We start from the raw sequence: 22,068 nt of genomic DNA, 5'->3' as shown, positions 1-22,068 counted from the left end.
AACTGGATGATCTTTAAGGTCCCCTCTAACCCAAACCATTCCGTGTTTCTGTGGTTTCATCACAGGCCTCTCACTCCGACCCCAGTGACATCAGGTCTATGGGTCTATCAATCCATCACCTTCCTGAGGCAGGTGATTTTCTTTCAGCTGATGGAAATACAACCTCTCATTTCAGGGAATGCTGTTTCAGATAAATGCTTGAGGAGTTTCTAGGTACATTTGAATATTTTCCCCCAAGGTAAATGATGCAATGAGCAGAAATAGGGAATGCCCTTTTGAAAGCCTTTACACATGATTTCCATCTAAATCTTAATTTTACCTTTGAAAAGTCTCTATCAGCTTGGTAGGTGTGTAAATAAAGGAGAGATTCTTAATAACATGAACCAAGATATAAAATAAAGCCTGACCTGAAGACACCTGGGGTTTTTTGATAGTGCAGATCCCATCCCTTCCTGCCTGACCCCATAATTTTCTTATGATAACTGCTACAGTTGTTCACATGGGGAGGTATCAATACAGCAGGATTAAGCTTTTCTTTTAGCTTCTTTTCAGCCAATTTAGCAGCTGAGAACAAGACAGAGGAGCATGCAGCACATTATTTCTGTGGTGCAATCAAGCCTGCAGCCCAGCTGTACAGCTGCCTGTACACTTGAGCAGCTTTGCTCTGGAGAATCCTGAATTCCCCCTGAATGCAGGCTTTGTGATCCCATGTGCTTGTGCAAAGGTAGGCAGGAAACAACTGCTCAGCCTGGCACTGGAGCAAACCAAGTGCACACAATCCCTTCCTGACCAAAACAAGCAGGTCCTCCTTGCAGCACTTGGCAGCACGCAGAAGGTAGCATTTGGTAATTAATTTTTATGCTAATGGAAGTACAAAGCTGTTTTAGATGCTTGACTGGTGAGGGTCTTCTTTGTAAATATTTAGAAATGAAGGGTTTCCTGCTGAAATAACATCTTAGAGCTCATTCAGTAATAATTCAGTGAAATTTCTGGATAAAGCTGAGGGCACAGTGCATAACATAGTGCAACTACCTCTTCCCTTTAAGAAAGGCTATAAAATCCTACCTGTGTATCCAGCTCAGTCACCTCTAAATTCAATTTATTCAGATGCTTGTTCACAAAGGTGATGAGAGTCTGAAATATGAAAACACTGCAATGAAGGCCTATTCAGCAGGGCAGCAGCTCAACACCAGCAGTATGAGCTCCACTCAGAAGAGAATCTGCGTGAGTGAAGAGACTGCAACACAATCTCCAAATTTTGAAATTGAAATGTGACATTAAAAATTGTGTCACATTTCACATTCTTATTTTTCACAAGAATGAAGAACATAACTAAAATGAATGTGAGAGATATATATATATATATATATATATATATTAAAAATACACTGTTAAAACATAGAAAACCCCCAAATTTTTAGCAGACTAGGGAGAAGTGGGTAATTGGACTCCACTCAAATCTGACAGCAGCCAAAATGCTCTAGGGTCAGACCTCTGGCAGCTGTAAACTGGGTATCTCATTGGCATCAGTACAGTCAATGTACCAGTTGGGTTCTACTCAGCACACACTTTGTGAGAACTTTCCTGATGGAAACTTTGATAACTATATGTTGTTCCATGTTCCAAAGTTAAGTTCACGCTGCTAAACATTAAATAAAAACTAAGATTATAATCATTACTTTGTGTATTTAAGCATAAAGCTTAATTGTATTTAATGTATGCAAAGCATGCCAGTCATACATTATATCCACACACACCACATCCACACCATCTGATACACACAAGCATGCACATGAACACATTAGGTATTTCAAAAATAAAAAACCTTCCAACCTTTTTCACTACATTGAGCTTGTCTGGGGCATGGTCAAATAAAGTGTCGAATGCATCTCTTTCTGAAAAACATTCAGGGCCATTAATATACTGAGCAGCAGTTGTTCCAGTGCAGAATAAACACTTCCTGAGACACACATTCACTTGAGACAACACAGTCAGCAAAATGGTTCAAAAGAGTCTCTGAATTCCAAGTACCAAGTAGTTGGCATACTCCTCTCTTGCTGTGAGCTGCCAGTAACTTATTCTTTATTATTCACAAAAAACCATCATTTTCAGGTAGGATTTGGGTCACCTAAAGACCCTGTTTCTCAAAGATGAGCTAAGAACAGCATCTTTATGCATGAGATCTTGAACAGCCAGATAGAGACAGCCAAGTAACCAAATCATTTTCTGCAGAAGAACATGAGTTACATTAGTCACTGTATCTACAGAGGAAGATTTTCCCCAAGGGCCACTGACTGCATTATTAAGTATCTCAAGCAGGTTTATGATTAAACATCTGCAATACAATCCTTTGTACAGATGTTTTTGGCCATTCTCAGCGGCAATTTAGGACAGCCAACATAAGGTAGCATGACTAGAGTGCTACTGCAGCCACCTTCTGAAGAAAAGAGAAAAATATATAAAAAGGCACCAGAGCCTTTTCTGAGCAATTTGTGTTTCAACAACCACCTAAATAACAGCAAATGACTCAACAAACATTCATATTCCTCAATTTAAGAAAAAACCCAAAAGCTAGAGTAGATCCAAAGGCATTTGTGGAAGGCAGACCTTACACCAAGCAAGGCTCAGGGGAGTGTTTTCTATTGGCCGGCCTCAATCCTGGCAGTGAGAAAAACGAGGCACAGGACCTGCTGAATAATGACTCCACATCTTTAAACTGTAAGTAGGTAATGGATGTGGAATGTCAACATTCACCAGCTGGTTCATGATAAGACACCATTTCACATTGCTGGCAACTCAGGACCATCAATACCACTGCAGTAATGTTCTGGAGGCTGAACTACAAAGCATATGCAAATTAATATGTGCTGGAAAGCAATGAAATGTGTTTTAAAGATGGTCAGAGTGATTTTAATGTTTTTTTTTTTCCCCTTGTGTTAACTGCCACAACAGCCTGTGGTGCATATTTGCCAGGGCAACTTGAAATCCTCTCCTTTCTTGCCACTTGATCAAAGTGACCACCCACTGCAGAACTCATGTACCCTCTGGCTGCCTCAAGAAAAGAGGCAATAATCAAATGAACTTACCATGCCTTCCTGATAATGCCCTGTGGGGAAAAAATGGAAAAGAACAAAACAGTTACATCACCTGCAGATATTGTGCTGCAACAAAACCCAGCATACATGGTAAGGTCTTCAGCTTGCTGACTAATGGAGTAGATCCATGGATTTAGGAGAATTTTGGGAATAACTTCACCAAGTTACTCCAGGGTTAGTCTGGAGTCTTTCAGTATAATATCTCTTGTCTCCACCAAAGTCTCACAGGAGGCCAGATCCCACATTCTCTACTTTGAACCAAATCAGCACACCCTGCCTGAGTAAAGAAGGCTTTTCCACGTTGATTTTGAGAAAACTTTTCCCTCAGCTTCAAAGATGCATCTACCACACCAACCACAACAGAAATCCAGCCCAAACAAGGCTTGGGCTGGGTTCTTAAGAACTGCAGGATTTTGCTGCAGTTGATCCTTCATATAACTATCACACATAAATTCACACAGATTAATAATAAGTCAGTAGTGCAGCTTCTCTCCATTCAATCAGAAACCTGGATATTCTACTACTGTTCCCTTTTGGTTTGGAATAACTTTATGAAATGTTCAGTGAGATGGCACATACAAGGCTCATTACCATCATTTTACACACCTAAAGTCCTGCTTTTAGTTCCCCACCTCTCTATTTCCTCCCCCTTTTGTATTTTTAGATGCTTGTTTGCAGCTCTTGAAAAGGCTAAAATACAGTCACTGGCTGATGCATCATCTTCCCTGGAACCCCAATACTGAAAGCTAAATATCAGCAAATGTTTGAATTTCTGAGACACATCTGTGTTCAATTACTGAACTGCTGGCAAATGTGGTGTTGACATACTCAGTGTTACCAGTTATTTCCTCTTGGATTTGTCGAGACTGGAGGATTCCTTCTCGTTTCTGCAAAAAGGAAAAAAGCGACATTTTTCTCACTAAAGTTTAATGCTTAGAGTACAGTAAAAATTTGTGATCCACAAACATAATTAGATAAGAAACCTGCAGAATAAGACCTTTTCTTACACAAATTTGCAGTAATATATTATTTTACCTTGCAAGTATTTCAGAGAACTCTTTTATATATTAACAAGAAACCTGAAACTCCACCTGTAGAAGGAAGTATTTATTTTCCTTTCTCCATTGTTCTTAATTCACTTCTCTTTTAACGGCCCCAATTCAGCGAGACATTTGAAACACCCAAACACATATGTAAGTATTTTAGTGGAGATAGGTCTAGGTGAGCTGAATTAAGCCCTGTATTTCAATGAACAGCTTGGCAGATGGTGCCCATGCTTCTCTTTTGCAAAAATCCTGCTCCCGGGCTATTTGTTCTTTTTGTTCTTTTCGCCCTGTTTGTACTGTTTGTTTTTTGGGTTTTTTTTTGCCTCAGTGTTTCCTTTCTCTGCTGACAAACAGCTCTATTGGCTTCTGACAGAAACCAAAATGGAGCTTCCATCCACACTGCCATCCTGGTCCAGCAGTGACTCTGATGTTCCTCAGATGGGAGCTGGTGCTGAGGAGCCTTTGCCCAGAGGCTGTGCCCAACGTGGCAGAAGCCAACTCCAATCACTGCTGCTTGAATCAGCTGCACAATGCAGCACTTGAAGAGTTTGACACTGTTTCAGTTTGCTGATCACACTCATCTGGGGCTGCTGTAAATACCACACATATGTTTTGCCTCTCTTTGTGTTCTCTCTGTCAATCCTGTTCGCTGGTATTACCAAAAATTTGCAGTACACAGAGAAAAGTCAGGCAAATGCTGACAACTCCATTTCAAGTCTAGACATCAGGCAATTCCTCATGATTCTTCACTCCCTGTCATGCAAGGAAATGAGAAAAATAGATTTATGCTGGTCCTATACTGATCTTCAATGTGGAAAAGCGAAAAGGAGAATAACCTTTTAGAAAAGTCCTTCATGGCATCTGAACTGGGGCTGCTGCTTTTCCCTTCCTTGGAGAAGACAGCACATCCCTGCCTGAGGCAGTCCTCAGTGTGTGATGTGCTGAGGACTGAGCCAGGCTTGTCTATTCCTTCCATTACTAAAATACATTTCTTGATATGTTTTTCCTTCTACACTGTATCACTAAAATATATCGAAAAATATATTTATTTCTCAAGAAAAGCTGAACACGGCCCTCTGGGTCACTCCAGACTGGCACTTGGAGGAATGTGAACTTGCAGCTAGATGACAGTTTCAGGGGGTTTCCATGATATTTTTGAAAGTCCAGTTTCTAAATATCTTGCACATGGTGAAAAATGCATTCAGAGAGGACCTTGGAGCACTTAAAAGACAGAGGGGAGTCCAGGATGCTACACTGTGGAAGAGGGGGCACAGACCAGCTGCGGAGGCATTGCCTATCAAAGTCTGAAGAAGAATGACATAATTTAGGGCTGCCTCCACTCCCAGCTCGTGCAGACAGCAGTGAGTGCTGTCTCCAGTGCTAACTGAAACTCCAAGTCACTATCTAGTTCATGCTAGCACAACTTGGAATTCCACTCTGTTTGGTATTTTTGTTTATTTTTCCCTTTGCTGCAGGGTGAAAGGAAACTTTTATTTCCTCCTCATGATGACTCTGACATGCCATTGATGCCTTATGCAGCAAGAACCCTGCTGCTCTCATCTCCCACAGGGGCTGAGCACCACAGCAATGCTATCTGTAGTTTTCAGTGATCAGACTGGGAATATGGGAACAGAAAAAGGTTTCTAATGCTCTACACCTTCTCTCTGCAAGCACACAAAAACTGCCTGAAATATACTCCAGCACTGATATCAAAAATATCTCCTTTTCTGATAAAATGCAGATAATATATTAAAATAAAAAAATCTGCACCCTTATCTTGTTGCTGACAATAACAACAAAAACAACAAAAACCCCAAACCAAAATGATCCCAAGCCCTTGTTTTATGTCTGGCACTTGACCCCTAACACTGATGGGATTTCCACAATGCCCAAATGCAAGGTGCATCCCCTGGACACTCATTTGACCAGCACATGTCAAGACAGATTTTCCTATACTTTTGATTTGTAAAAAGACTGGTGAATTCCCTAGGGAATGGACCTTAAAACACTGGTCTAAGCACCTTCTCTGAAGGCTGCTTCTCATAATCTCTTGCTCTTTAAAAACTCTTCACTCAAAATTGACCCCAACACTGACATCACCTATTGTGAGGTTTGTCTTATACTAGACAGAGAATGACACAATATTCCTGAGAACACAGAGAGGTGCTGCTGAGGACTGAAAGACTATCCAGCATGTTCCTTAAAGGCAACAGTGGCTAAAATTGGCAAAATTTTTATAGCAAACTATAAAAATCAATTATTTGAAAGTCCCTGAGAAAAGAGGCATGAATTAAAATTCCCCATCAAAAAGAAAAGCTGGAGATGCATTCCAGTGATAACAGAAGACCTTAATGAACAGGCTTGGCATTTTCTTCCCTCACAGCTGAAAGACTTCAGAAGGCCCTGAAGATATTCCTAATCACTTACCATTTAAAATTGGCAACTCCCTAGGACAAAAAAAAAAATAATCTGAAGCTGGGGTAGTACATCTGGAAATAGAAAAGATCTCTTCTTATCTCCTTTTGTGTCAGCATTTTTATGTAACTGAGGGCCAGCTGCTTAATTTCCCCCACAAAGCCCCAGTCTGAAAATCTTGCCATTATTTGGATGGCTTTTTGCCTATGTCTTGTTACAACTCATTTCACCTGGAGGACCATGTTTTATAATTGCCCCACCAAAGTGAAATGCAGAATTATTCTGGAGCTTGAAAGAACAAATACATTTGTCAGGGGTCCAGAGAAGACCTCACTGGAACCTGGAGGCAGTGCTGCTCCAAACCCTTTCAGGCCTTCCCAGGTAGTGGTACCAAGGATTCCTGATTAAGGCTGTGATTTACACACTCCTCTCATCTCAGTAATTCCCTAGCTCTGCCTAAGAGTAGTTCTTGCACCCCAGAACTGCTGTCCCAGGACATGCTGAAGCCATTCTGGCTCCTCTGCCAATGCATTCTTACACTCTCAGACTTCCATCTCTTGGACACAAACAATCTGTCATCTAACCATCCGTGGATGGTAGAAATACATAATTTTTAAGAAGAGGCAAAATGATGACAAGACCCAGCTCTCCAAAAAAGCTCTCAGTCATTTCAGTAGATATGATCAAACAAAGCCTGGGCTTTGTTCAAAGTTATTTATTCTACTGTTATGGCAGGAAAAGAAAATAATAGAGTAGCTACAAAAGGTCCACCTATCACATTTTTTCCTCAATCAGCTTAAACCCAGATTTCATATCACTCTCATTGCTAACAGCTTTTGTACAAAAGAGCCAAAGGAAATAAGCTTTCATAAGAACTAGGCTGATTACCTGTTAGACATGAGCACATTTTTTGTTTCACAAATATGCTTTTTCTATTTCAATAAACTACATCCAGCCAACACAGCAACCCTCACGTTTTATGTGTTTCTATGCCTAACAAAATCATGAAATGAATTAAGGGAGTCTTTCTTAAAAGACTTCATAAAACTACTTTGTTCCTTTATTTCTGTCTCTCCTGTTCTCTTTATTAAACGATGCACAGCAGAATTTTAAAACAGCTACTGCATAGTCTGTTAAGCTTCCCTAGGCTTGATCTTACTGTACAGAATGCATGAGTGTTCAGAACATGAGGTGTGCAAGCCTGACCACTAAATCAGCCATTAGGATCTGCTGATGGTCGATTAAAACTTTTGTGAGTTCAAAGAGTACACGATGCATGATATAGAATCAGTCCCACAGGATGTGAAAGACAGATTTAAAAAAATAAAAATAAAACCCTCACCCACCATTAAACAAAAAAGAGAAATGTCTCAAACATTTACAGTAATTACAATTACAGTAAATATACTGGCCCCCACCCTCTGTTAATAGGAATCAGCAGAGCTCTGGAGTTCACTGGCTTTCACCAAGGTCAGGGTCTGCAGGACAAAATCTCCTTCAACACGACTTGGATATTATTCTGGTGGAACTGCTTCCACTGCAAACCACTGGCGCCTGAGCTGCAGCTGTGTAACTAAGAGTGAGCCAGATTCTCCCACTACTTATTGTTTTAAATTGGTTTATCTGTACTGACTTCAGTGGATTTGCTCTTGAACTACATTAGCCTGTTTAACAAGAGGATAATTATGCCCGCTGATTTCAACTGGAATTTTGTCTGGAGGTATGGAATGACAGCAGAGGTTCTGATTCTTTCTTTAAGGATTGTGTTATTTTTCTCATTTAGTTTTTCATCATAAAGATGCCCTACTCACTGTACTCCAGCTGGTTTTGGTGGAACTTCGAGATTAACCAATATAAATAATACATTTATAACAGCCAAAGGAATTAGGTTTCTTCAAAGCCTTAGACACGTATGTGCAGATTCCCAGGGATTCTCCTTCATCATCTGTAGAGACACCCATGAAGCAGAATCTGAGTCAATGAGTCACTACCAGACACCAGTGACACATTTACCAGAGACTCTCCTTCAGATTTCTCCCTAAGTTACAAAACTTGTCCTATTTGAATTCTACAAGAGGGAATGTTTACTTTCTCAGATCTGTCGTGCAGATTTTCAGCCACAAAAAACTTGAGCAATAGCTCTTTCACCCAGTTACTTCAGGGTAACATCAGTTAAAAGACACAAATAAAGACAGTTGCAGTGTGAAAAATAAAGGCAAAGTTAATTGAGAGAAAGAAAAGCAGATTAAATGGGAAGAGGACAAATAAGATAAAGAAAGCACAAGTTCAGCTAAAAGAAAAATGATGATCAGAAAAACATGAATTTGAATGGATGAGGCTCCAATAGGGAGACTGACAAAAGATTTAGTTGATGGGGATTTTTTTGCATGCTTTTGAGAAAACCAACACTGTAATCAGACTAAATTAGCATGCACAGAGCTGAAAAAGAAGTTAGTCACCTAACATAAATGTGAATGTAATAAACAGTGACAATTCATCATTCAGTGCCAAGAATAATTTGAATCTCTACACAAGTGAGAGGAGCATCAAAAAATGGGGAAAATAATAATTCAAGCGATCATTCTGGGTGATAAACACATTCCAACAATAATAATGTTTCATATATTTTTACTGTCACAGTCTGGCCACTTCACAGTCAAAGTAAGACACTGTGAGCCACAGCTCAATCTGGGAAAGCAGATTTTTCTCTTCTCATGCCTTTTCCTGCTTGAAGCACGGGCAGCAGGGAAGATGCACGTGTGCTCCTTGTCAGCCAAGGAGACACACACGTGCCCGCCCAGCCAGAAACTCCAGGTGCATTTTTCAAGAAACCCCTCAGTCAACTTCACAACACTACCAAGAGCTGCTTAAGGCCCCTCTTACCTGCACAACAACCACCTGGATGGACACATGGTCAGGGAGTCGGATTGGTGCTCGAAAATACTGAGATAATGCAACCAGAAGATGAAGTATGGCTACGAGACTTTTAGCATGAACAGCTGAAATAGACATTAAAAGCACAAGTTACAAACTGCAAAGTAACTAGGGCACAGATTTTTACTTCTGCTTAGGATACAGGCATTATGGGACTCTTTTCCTCTGGCCATCTGGAGCCAGGGGGCACCTTTAAGGCACCCCATCAGCACCAATGCACTACTCTTTGCAACATGTCTGAGTGCCACAGGCTCATGGAGATGGAAATCTAAAGCTAATCCAAAAGCCAGATTTTATGTACAACAGTTTAAGTGCTGTCTCTGCATTCTCCTTGCCTCTCTTTTATTCCCTTTACTTCAATAAGGATTTATGGACTATCAGAAAGATATTTTTGTACAAATAACATGCACTTATTCATTTTTAAGTGTCACAATGTCTGCAGGATGATAAATGAGCCTGTTTTGGCACAAGCCTTAAGCAATAACTTATTAAACTCAATGACTCAAACATTCCTCATGAAGTTGTTCTAGTTCTGTTATTGAAGCTCTTTTGCAGCAGGTTTCATATATGGGTAGTTAACACTAACACAACTTACAAGACATCAAAAGCCAAACTGTAGGAAATCCTTGATCAAGCATCAAACCATTGGCATGCATGTGGATAATTTCCAATCCTTATTATTGTCTTTCTTCTTCTTCTTCTTCTATTTTGTTTTTGCATTCCCCAAAGTAGTATTCCTAAAAGATCTTTGACACTGCTGTGCACTTAGATTTTTTGTACTTGAACTAATCGTTAAGTACTACCTTACTGCACTGCTGAAACACAATCAGATTCACTGAAATACCCTTCTTCATAATCTTACAGTGCAAGTCTCAGCTATGCCATGCAGATAAACATTGATATAAAATGTGGCATTGCTGGCAAATGCTGCTGGAGTGCCCGTGGTCAGGGATGAGGTGCTTTAGCAGAACACTACAAAGATGTCTGTCTGTCTACCACCAGTGTGTGCTACAGCTGGACACAGCTGCTGCTCTCTATCTCTGTTCTAGCTCTAAAACACATGTAAAACATTAAATTAAAACTAGGAGTTTAATTGTCAGGCCACTCCAAACACCCCGCCTCCAGCTGCGTAATAGAGAATGGAAAGAAAACTCAGGGCAGGTTGAAAAAAAAAAGGGGACAAAAAGTTCAGCAGGACCACAGACAGGGGAAAGTCAAATGGCCAAATGCTCACTCTTCCTCCCTCGAGATACTTCTCTCCTTCTAACTAATTTGTTGTGAATGGAACAGGATACAAAACTGTTCAGCACAAGAGAGGTACAGGAGACAGGGAAAATGTGATGTACTGGTCAAGGTATTCACCAGCATGAAATGATTCTGAAAACCAAACTTAAAACAGATTAAGAGGCCTAATTTTCTAAAGCTGATAACCTGCTTTCTGGAATACACATCCACTGAAGTGTCTTGTGTTGGGCCACTGAAGACATTTCTATTAGACACTGCTATGTTCATTTTTAATACAATAGACCAGGAAAGGCACAGAAATAGTCTTGATTAGAGTTTTGTAACCAAAACTAGTGGTTCAGACTTTGCCTGAAATGATCAGAAATATTACTCATATCTATGTCACAAATTTCACACAGAGTTCTGGGATCTAATTGTCCTTATGTCCATCTACTGCATTTCTGCAGGCACTTGCCTGTTTCAACAGATCAATTTAGCAATACAAAACTTAAGCTGGTATGCACACGCACTTCAGAGCAAAGCCACCACACTTGGACTGGCTCTGAGAAGACACCTAACTGGAACAGAAGGCTGAGCACCAGTAAAGAGGACAGACTGGCACATCTGGAAGTGCCCTTCAGAGCAGTTCCTGCCATAAATCCCAGGTTTCAGCCCTCCCTTGCCATTGGATATTTCAGAACTCCAGATGGCACCTACGACCTCCCAGCTGTCAACAAATGAGAGCAGTACAGCAAACACAAAACTTACAGTCAACATTCCACTTAATGCTTCTTGGAGGGAGTTTAAGGGTTTCATTGATCTTTTCAAGCACTGTCTGTAGCTTCTGTTTCTGAGCAATTTCAGACTGAGTAACTTCTGCAACATTCAGCTTCTCACTTTCAAGCTTCTCTGAAGTGATAGAAGAAAGAATGGAGGGGAAAAAATTGTGAGCTCCATGAAGAACACAAAGACATTCCATACACCTAGAGGAACATTCAGGAGACATCAGACTTCCTAATTTTGTATCTAAGTTTTTTTCCAGAGCCACTTTTCCTCTACACTTCTGAGCTCCTAAAGATAAGTTCACATTTTGCCTTTAGCTGCACACTGACAAGGAGAAGGCCAAGTATTGCTCTATGCCACACCACTGGCTAAGAAACATTTGCTGCAACTCCTTTTAGGGAGAACCAGACCTGGAGATAAGGCCCTTGACTTCTACTCCTTCTGCTTGAAGGTCATTCTGCCTGCAAGTGGCTTGTACAGCAGACCATCAAACCTAGGAAACAGACACCAACTTTATTTCACCAGTCTCAGCCTCCCAGCTTCTACCTCAGATGCAGGAGATAAAAATTTTACTTGGCCTAGAAGCGATAAAACTGAAGTGATTCCGTATTCATAGAGGCAGAGGATGCATCAAAGAAAGGCAAACAAGTTTTCATGAAAACAACTAAAACCTCAGGCAAATTTCTCTCCATGAAACCACAGCCATTTTCTGCACTCAAAATTTGCAGAATATTTTAAAGTACTTTATGAATTGGTTTGTTACAATTAGTACAGTTGCTATGTATATACATACGTGGTTTATTGTTAACCCTTAAAGAATAAGCAAAGAAAATATAGCAGCTCCCTGGTGACAACACCAGAAACAAAATGCTTGGTCACTTATCAATCTACTTCTACAAAAGAGTATTTGGTTAAGATTTATCTTATTTGGTAGGAGCTGATCTTGTTCCCATCAAAGCCAACTGAGTATCTTTCCAAAGTGAGTGAGCCTAAACCACCAGCCTAAGAGACTGCTATCTCCTAATCCTGCCTAAAAACTGCTATCTCCTAATCCTGCCTAAAAACTGATGTCTCCTTATCCTGCCTAAGAGCTGCTATCTCCTAATCCTGCCTAAGAGACTGCTATCTCCTAATCCTGCCTAAGAGCTGCTATCTCCATAGGTTTCTTGCACCTCCTCAGAAATCAGTTTGTGCATAGTCTCACCACAAGACTGAAGATTTAGTAAGCAGAGACCTGATCCACAATTAGGAATTAAGGGTAATGGAAAAGATTCCTCTGAAATCAATAAATGATAGATCAGTGTATGCATATTTAGAGTCAGGCTGCACCTGATACACATTTTTTGAATTTTGGGTGAAGTCACTGGAGATCTGCCCATGACAATCCAATTGCTCAGTCTGGGCACATCCAGTCCATCACAATATATTCAACAGCTTAACCATTCATAGAAGGGAATAGTCTGTGAAGTCTTTATTAGAAGTGCTCACATGATGTTTCAAGATTCATTTAGGATACTGGAAAGAAATTTACTGGAGACTTTATGAGCTGTAATAACTAAGAAAATGGCTTTCAAGCCAACAGTGTAAAAAGCACATGCCAACTGTGCATTAGCAGTTTCTTTTCTCTATCTGTTTCTCAGCTGAAGCTCAGATTGCAGTCCACGGGGCACCATTACTTCAGTCATGTTAAAAGCCAGACATCAAACCAGAAAGAAATTCCAACTTTCCAGAGGAACCTTGCAATGAAGAAACTATAGCATGGAAGGAGCAGAGATTAAAAACATCCACCATGGCACTGAGACTGCCCTTGCCTTCAAACTTACTTTCCACTTGTAACATGGCAAAGTTTGTGCAGCCCATATGCAGGTTATAAATTTAATTGGAGTGAATACTGCTGCCAAGACAAGAGCCCTCCCTCTGCAGCACCCCAGGTAGGCTTTGTGCTGTTCTCAGCAGCTGCAGAGCACCACACATTGCACTGCAGCCATGAGGGCTGCACATACAGCCCAAGGCTCAGGGGTCTCATAACACAATGCTATTTTTGTATCACTTAGTGGCATAAATGTAAGATGATACTGAGGCTCCTGGGCAGGAACAAGAGATCCACTTCTTGACAAAGTGCTTTAACGCCGTGCACATGTATTTTTTCTTACCAAATAATTTCTGCAGTACTTGTCCATCATACAGGTCTTCAGCCAAGTCTTTCACAATAATCCTCTCTCCTACCAACACATCATTAATCCAGTCAATTAATACCTATGTGGGAAACACAAATTTGGCAGTATTATACACTATTCATTTGCAATTTAAACCACATGTCATTTTTCTTAGCAGAAAGAATACCAAAGCTGCAGTGGCTCAAAATAGTCTGACATACCTTCGGGAGCAAACAGGAAAGACTCAGGAAGGACTCACCTGAGGTGGCTGTGCCAATGCACCACAAGGTCTAGACAAACACTAATTGATGCAGTATCTTCTGGACTGAAACCTTTCCCTTGCTTTCAGTAGCATTTTAACATCTTATTGTGTTAAAGGTGCTGAAGTTGATTTTAATAAAGCATCCTGCAAAATTCTACCTCCAAGAATCACAAAGACAAGGGAAGATCAGCATGATCTTCAACTGGGGATGGGATGGGACTGAGACTCTGGCCTCAGGATTTTAATAGAAATTTTAAAGTCTCCCTGTGCCACATCTAGAGAAAGATACTGCCACAAATGACCTCCCCATTTCACTGGGATGTATGCACCATGGGGTTCCAACTAATTAATATCTAACTAGGGCTTCCAAGTGCTCAAGTGAAAGAGGCAGGGGTGGCATGAAAAAATAGCTCCACTTCCTGACAGGGTTTACAAGCTTTCATTACCTTCATTAGTTCTTGCAATTTTGGATCATTTCTTGAATTTGGATCCACCATTGTTCGGACTTCATTTTCCTCTGGAAGGTTTAAAAGAAAAACATTAGAAACTATCCTCCCAGGCACAACACTTCATTTTACAGCAAGTTTTCGAGTTGAGATGTAAAATTTTTGTGAATTACCTAGCATAGTGTCCTCAGGGTCTAGTTCGAATGGAATGGGACTGAGAGGTAAGTTAATGGCATTTATTCCTTCTTCCTGTAATTCAGACACTAGGAAATAAAAAGAGAAAAGCTTGGTCAAATTTCAATTTAATTTTACTTACTATTTCACTCTCACCAAAAGTAGCATTAATTGTCTTAATTTCTTTATAAGAACATGACTCTATTAGATAAGCCACTGGGTGTAATTACAGCAATAAAGTAAAGCTAACAAAAATGGGAGGCCCAGCCAACAAACCTTTACTTGTATGAGTACATCTTTCATGGATAATGGTGCTGGAACTAACACAATTACCTCAAATCTTTTCCAGGACATGGCCCATTGTCCTCAAATTTTTAAAAGGCTGGCTTGCATGTTAATGGTTCTGACATTTTAACACTAATGAATCATTTCAGCTGAGGGAGATGGTTATTGCTCTCAGTATGTCACCGTGGCTCCAGAGATGCTTCAAGTTTAGCTCCTTGGGAAGAGCTGCTGTGGCTGTGCACCCAGCAACCCAGGAGGAACCAGGCTGAGGAACCACCCCAGACTGAAGGTGCCGCACACAGCACATTCTGCTGCCCAGGGTGCTGATGGGTCTGCACTGTCCAGCTGGAGCAGGCTGCAGGATGCTTCTGGCCTGTGCTCTTGGCCTTTCCTCAGCAGAAATCACAGCAGCAAGACACAGTGTAGGATGATGAACCCTCAGAAAAGGGTTGCCTTAGTGTGCAGTTGATGCAGGTTGGAAAAGAACTTGGACATAGAAATGCAGAAGTAATCCAAGATCTCACAGTTTGGAGATGTTGTCACTAAATATGGACAAGGTCTTACTTAGCCAAAGTCCCCAAATTCTGCAAAAATCAATGTTCTTGAGAAGAAAAGACCAGAAAGACCCAGAGAAGTGGTGTAAAGGGAAGTCTGTCACTTGTTGGGTACCCAGTACAGGCCAGAGCAACTTTGTTCATTCCTCTGGGTGACCCAAACTTTAATAGGTTGCAAAGACAAACCCCTCCCTTCAGTGCCCAAACATGCCTCCCTAACAGAGGGCAAGGAATCCCAACAAGCCAACACACCATCCTGTGCTGTGGAAGAGCTCCAAGTTTGTACCTTGCTTTGTGAACAGTCAGTGCAAAGCTGATCTACCAAACCAGGAAAGGGGCTCACTGTCTTAGCCATGACCAGGCAGTAATGTTGCTTTGGCCACTCAATTTCCAACCAGAACTGGTTGTTAGCTCATCTGTTCCAATCAGAGTTTACACTTAAATAACTTAATCCAACAATCTTACACATGGCCTAAAGATTCAGGCAGTTGTCCACAGCTTCTGACATGTACTGAAATATCTGACTGATGTGCAGATGCAAGATTCACCATCCAACAATTCAGATTTACCAGCTGATGCTTTCCTCAGTTTATTCTGAAAATCACAGAGACAATTTGGTTTCTAAGAAAACAGAGAACTACTCTAAAGATCTTCTGTTTTGTCTCTGCCCTCATGGCAACCTCATAAGTCAGCTTTACTTCCTTGGTGCTAATTCATATGAATTAAGTGTAGCTAAATTCATATGAACACTGTGATCATCAGTCAGTTGGTGTGATAACAGGCTTAGAAATTTACAAATATTTTCTGTGTTCCATGAAATGTTTTGTGGTCTGCCATATGAAATGTTTCTGTGCATGGTTCAAGGATGTGTGGCTGTATTCAAGCATCTATGTAAGACTCACAGCAATAATAAAGCAATAACAAACAAACATTTGCCAGAATGTTTATTACTTTTAATGGTACAAAAATAACTCTGAAAAATTCACTGCCTTCAACACTGAACTCATAACTCCACTCCATACACTCACCCTGCTTATGTATCTGTAACAGACAAATACTGAGCAGCTCTAGAGTCATAAACTGATGCTGACAATAACAGTTCCCTCGATTGTTGTATATTCTCTAAAACTGATGGCTGAAAGCAATGGACCAAATTAATCCCTGATGCAACTCCACTGAGTTCTGAGGAGTTATAGCAAGGATGAAGTTGGTCTAGCATGTACAATCTCGGGAACTGCTTGCACATTAATGGCAATTGTTGAAACTGCTAGCACTCCTTGGAGAAAATCACTGTTGGTTTCTTGGTTTCATTAACCTCTTTGATTTTTTTTTTTTTTTTGGTTCAAAATGGTTATGGGCAAATGTCAGCGGGTAGAAAACTTCCCTGTGGAGGTCCTTCTGCTCTGAAATGTTTAGCTCATGGAGGACTACACACAAAGCTTCCTGGGCAGAAAACGTGGGATTTTTTCACATCAGTGCCAAGGGGGAGCATAGTAAATAAAATCTCTTCAAGCCAACTGCCTCCACTGAGCTCTCCTGTCCCAAAGGGCTCGAGGCTCTGCTTGGGTGAGACACACTGGAGAAAGCAGTCAGCTCATTTTCCAAGTGAAGGACAGTAGTGAAAGCTTTTGGTTCCTCTCTCCAGGGAGCAGCCCGCTGGCAGAGCTTGCTGACAATTCTCCAAGGAGACTGAGTGGACCTTTCAAGGTGGAAAGTTATGTAAGGAATTCTTTACAAGGCCCACTGAACCTTGCCATACCTGTCCCTCTAACGTGCACAACATTCTATCTTTAATAACATGACCTCCATTATATTCTCAGAGAAAATAAGAGAAAGCAGACAAACCTCTGCCACATCTTTGAGTGAAAAGTGAACATAAAATACAAATAAGACAATAAGAAATATACATGGGGAACTAAAACACTGACATGTTCTAGAATGCCAATGTTATATTTACTGCCCAGCAGGGGCCAAGCTCTGCTTTCTGTACACAGCTGTAAGCACAGGCATTTTGCACACCTGCCAGAGCCATTGGCAGAACCTACCCACCACACCTCCAGATGATCCAAAGATCCCAGATGGATCCTGTTTTTAGAGAGCACAGCTCCTCCTCACCTCTGCTTTCTGCAGGGCACAAGCCATGCCCCAGGCTGGTATTAGTCCCCTAAGAAAGGGACTCCTGCCCTCCTGTCCCCCACAAGCAGAAAACATCATGGAGAAACCCTGAGCCCGACAGCATCTTTTTCATTTCTTTCCCACTACTAAAAAGCAGAGATTTAACTGCAGATTAGTAATGCCACTAAATGGAGCAGGTAAGCACATGCATTATAACAAGCTGTATTAAACTAAGAGAAAATGTATTATCTAGTATACCCTCACTTTCTAAGACTTTCCATCAAAAAAATACTATGACAAATCACTGCTATACACTTAGGTGTTTATAGAGCAACCACAAATATGTGATTGAGGTTAAGAGTTTGCATACCACAGTTTCAGGAGAGGAGTCCATTTGTCAGCTGCTTCTCATTAATTTGTTTTAATTAATTTTCATGGAAATCACTTCAGCAACTTAGTATTTTAATAAAAAGAAAGAACACAGTATTGGGACAACTTTTTGCAGCATCAGAAATTGACACAACATAATGTAATTTTTTGAAATACTTTGAGGAGTGGCTTTGGAGCATCAGTAGGAGCTGCACTCCAAGCCTTACAGTGTAAGGCACCAGGAAGGGAGGAGGGGATGGGATGTAGCTGCAGCAGCTGTGAAGGACAGCACCCAGGGCTGTGTGCTGGACACAGGGAGTGCTTGGCCACTGCACAAGGCCAGCAATTGGAGCTCAGGCCCCTTTGTGGGCTCACCCTCTGCTGTGACCCAGATCCAGCCCAGGCCATCAGCTCACCGTGCTGGCATTGGGAAGATTGGGGACTTCATCCCTTTGGGCATGACAGCAAAACCCAGTCCTCCTTTTTTTTTCAGTCACCATGCTGAATGGAACTGGGGGAATGCACTTGTAAAGCAAGACCCTGAAAAGCAACAGCTGCATCTGGGCCAGACAAATCTCTGTGCATTGGCAATGTGGAAGCCCCAGTTTTAACTCTGGATGAGGAATGGACATTTCTGCTCAGACTTCTGATTCAGCTCCACGTGCCAAATTTCTTGTGATGTAATCAAGTGCAACTCCACTGCTATCAGCTGTCAACAGACTTCCTCCCATCATGCCAGCACCAAATCTGGCCCCAGAGCTGGGGAGCCCTCGAGCCTGTATCAACAGCAACTACAGCAGCTATTTTAAGCTGGATGGAATCCTTACTGTTTTAGATGCTCTAGGATTACGAGGTCATAAACCTGTGCTATCAAATGTGTGCTCTGAGCCAGAGCCTGCCCTGTGATGTGTGCATCCAGCTGCCCTTGGAGCTGCACATCTGAGATGCAGCACTGCCCATACGCTTCAAATTGCCTTAATTCCTCCAGTACATGCAGCCTGTTGCTCCACATTGTATTTATTAGACAATTTCATTTGGGTTTTTTACTCATTTATTTTGTGTGCTTGAAGGCTTTTTGCTGCCCTATTTAGTATTCAGGGCTTAGAGTCATTCTGATTTGAATGAAACACATCTCATTATTTAACTGAGCTCAGCAATGCCACATCACCCAGTGCACTCTCTGTGGTTTAGATGTATTTTATATCCATCAGAAGAATCATGAAACAAATACAGCAAGATGCAGAGTAAAACAGCCTCTCCTCTGAGTGCTGCAGCCATCTCTTCCCCATGTAACTGGTTCTGTACTTAAAAAATTAAAAGTACAGAAGTGCTACGACAGGAATGGATGAATCCTGAAATTGTGCAATTAACCAATTAACTAGAACCAAACCATCATTTTGGAGGAGTACAATGCCACACTGCTTCTAACCTCAATCTTTCAAATCCAGGAGGTTTAGATAGATGCATATACAACTACAGACATATATACATACATAACATTTCTGCAGGTCTTCAATTGCCTTTCTTTCTCTAGCATAAGGGTTTTCCATTCAAGCTTCTCAGCATTTTTAAGGTTTCACATACATTGGGTTGGGTTTTTTTTGTTTTGGTTTGGGTGTTGATTTTTTTGGGTTGTTTTGTTTTGTTTTGTTTTTGGGGGGTTTTTGGGGGTTTTTTTGGTTTGTTTTTTCTTTTAGTGGAAGCTGAGATTTGCTGACATTCACATGACTCCAAGACTTTAAGCTTTCTATAAGAAAGTCAAAATCTCCCTGATATTTTAAACTGCTACAGTAGGCAGCAGCTTTACATGTCATGTCTCTATCTTAAGCTATTTTTTCCTGGAACAAGCACCATTTGGAAGGCTAGCTGCAGACATCACATTGCCAGAATAACCCTGGATATTTGTATGTATGCCCACATTCAAACATACATGCCTATGCTACGTACATTTAGATATGTAGCCAGAAATTACAGCCAGTTTAGAAAAATGCTGATTTTCAGCACGAAATGTCTTTACTGCTCTTGTATAAGACAAACACTCAATTATAGCTGAGCCAAATTTAGATGAATCAGGTTTTGGTTTCACATTCCCTTTATTGGGTGCAAATTTCTGGTAAATGCCCATGACCCCGATGGTTTGCTTTTGTAACCACTCGTGCACAACAGCAGCTTTAGTTCTTCTACTGCTTTGATAGTCTGTAATGCAGACTTGAGTGTAAATGACTGTATCCACACAGATCTCAGTGGATTTGTGCTGATTTATACCAGCTCACTGGCTCAGCATGACTCCTGTTCCCTCTGATATAATTCTGGTGGGGTTATTCTGGATTTGTACTGGTAAATGAGAGAACTGACCAAAATTACTTAAGACAGCTAGAGAATGAGAGAACAAAAGAAAACAAAAACATTTTCAAAAAGTCATAGTTCAGGCTTTTATAGAATTATACTATTTAGTCAAGGAAACTTACATAATTGCTTTCTGGGCCATCTATCCAAAATGTTAATTTCTAATACCTGTGCATGTGCATCCAATACGTCCACAAAGGGAAAAGAAAATATTAATCTAAAATAGTACTGCCTAATTTTCTGTAATACATAATTCATTAAACATGGATTCTGGCAGCTCAACTTGAGCTCTGAAACAAAAGAAATCCACACAAAAGACAATAAATCCGCATTACACATGGTACTAAAATCATCCAATGGATTTATAGATGTTTACAAGTTTGCAGAGTGTGACACAGCGTCCACCAGAAATTTGATATTCACAGCACAAAACATCATAAACATATGTCTGCAACTACAAAAGGGCCTTTTTATGTGGGGATCATTGTTAAAATTGTCTTCAGAACATAAACCTTAAGTTGTAAATGCTACTCTCCATTTATTCTTCAAGACATAACAAATGAGGGAAGAAAAGTAGAGATATGTTTGTAATTGAAAATGTTTCTCAGGAAATGATCTGTACAGGAACATCATTCTCATTCCATTAACTGCTGACTCCAAGCCAACCATTTGTAAAAGTAAATAAATATGCAAACTGGCTGACAACAATGTGCCTGCCTTTAATGTTTCTGCATTAGTACTCAGTCTCCAAAAAAGAATCTATTTTCTTTTCTCATTTCTCCATTAAACCAAACATGGCATGCACACAAAAGGAACAGGAGTAATGCTGTTCACAATAAAAGATGGGAGAAATGCTATTATTTGATTTTCATGTATGCAAAACAAATTAAATGCCTTTTGCCTTGAACTTTCTCTGAAGTCCAAAGCCACACTCAAGTACCTCAGTGGCTAGTTTGCTGTTCCTTTCTCTTTTTGGAATTGGCAGGGAAAAAAGCCTCCCCAGACAGACAGATGTCTGGTTTGGGTAGGTACAAAACAACAAATCAGGAAGAAAACTCAGTCCTTTTTCAAAAGAGTACATGTGATTCTCTTTTGCCAGCTTCACTAAGCCTTCCATGCTTTCTCATTTCATTTGGGATGAAGGTTATTTCTCAGAATTTCCCTCTAGTTTCTAAGAGGTAATAAGCAGTGAAGTGCCAAGCTAACACAGATGCCAATCATTCCATTCATTCCTTCTACATATCCTCTCAACACATCTTTTAAAATACCTAAGCAGTATCTGCAGACATTTTGAAAATCCTGTCACCCTACAGGACTGTTTAAAACCCTACTGAAAAATCCCAAAAGGCAATTTTGGGAACAAATACAGACAAGAGTTCAATTGATGCTCGTTCTTATTCCCACTGAAGAACAAACCATGCATATGAGAAATGCTGAGACCATTCCAAGTTCTTATCAAAACGTGCTGTGTGGAATCTGATCCCAAAACAAACTCCAAAGAGCCTGAGATGCTTTGGTAGGGTGTTTGTGCAACAGAAACATGCAGGTTGTTAGCTGCTCTGCACGTGGTATCCCTACATGCAAAATACTTTATGGAAACAAATCCTCTGACAGCTAAGATTTCCAACTCACTGAGAGATCTCTGAACTGATTTACTGAAGGATCTCAGAACAACACAGAGCACTTGGGGCCATACAGAGAGGATGGGAAAGCATTTGTATCCTCCTCACTGACATTTTGATATTTCTCAAGTTACAACAAACCTGCAGGTATTAATACCCAGAAGGACCTTTTGGTGCAAGTGGAGGCAATTGTTCTTCTTACATGCTCACCAGCTTGCTGCAACATTTTTTTCAAACACTGA

The 22,068-nt window shown here is 40.7% G+C and overlaps 1 protein-coding gene across 3 annotated transcripts in view; it reads right to left on the bottom strand.

The window, feature by feature from the left end:
* Nucleotides 1-22,068, bottom strand: part of PARVA (parvin alpha) — a 63,642-nt gene that overhangs the window by 9,358 nt on the left and 32,216 nt on the right. For all 3 annotated transcript variants that reach the window (XM_054635161.2, XM_077179479.1, XM_077179478.1), the window contains exons 2-10: nt 14,535-14,624; nt 14,362-14,432; nt 13,651-13,753; nt 11,483-11,623; nt 9,440-9,555; nt 3,924-3,982; nt 3,087-3,106; nt 1,834-1,895; nt 1,066-1,134 (exon numbers count right to left, since the gene is read on the bottom strand). In XM_054635161.2, coding sequence (XP_054491136.1) covers nt 1,066-1,134; nt 1,834-1,895; nt 3,087-3,106; nt 3,924-3,982; nt 9,440-9,555; nt 11,483-11,623; nt 13,651-13,753; nt 14,362-14,432; nt 14,535-14,624 — 731 coding nt within the window. The remainder of the gene's footprint in view (nt 1-1,065; nt 1,135-1,833; nt 1,896-3,086; nt 3,107-3,923; nt 3,983-9,439; nt 9,556-11,482; nt 11,624-13,650; nt 13,754-14,361; nt 14,433-14,534; nt 14,625-22,068) is intronic.

Source organism: Agelaius phoeniceus, chromosome 6, assembly GCF_051311805.1.
Source record: "Agelaius phoeniceus isolate bAgePho1 chromosome 6, bAgePho1.hap1, whole genome shotgun sequence".
Taxonomy (NCBI): domain Eukaryota; kingdom Metazoa; phylum Chordata; class Aves; order Passeriformes; family Icteridae; genus Agelaius; species Agelaius phoeniceus.
This window is presented reverse-complemented; position numbering and strand designations above follow the sequence as displayed.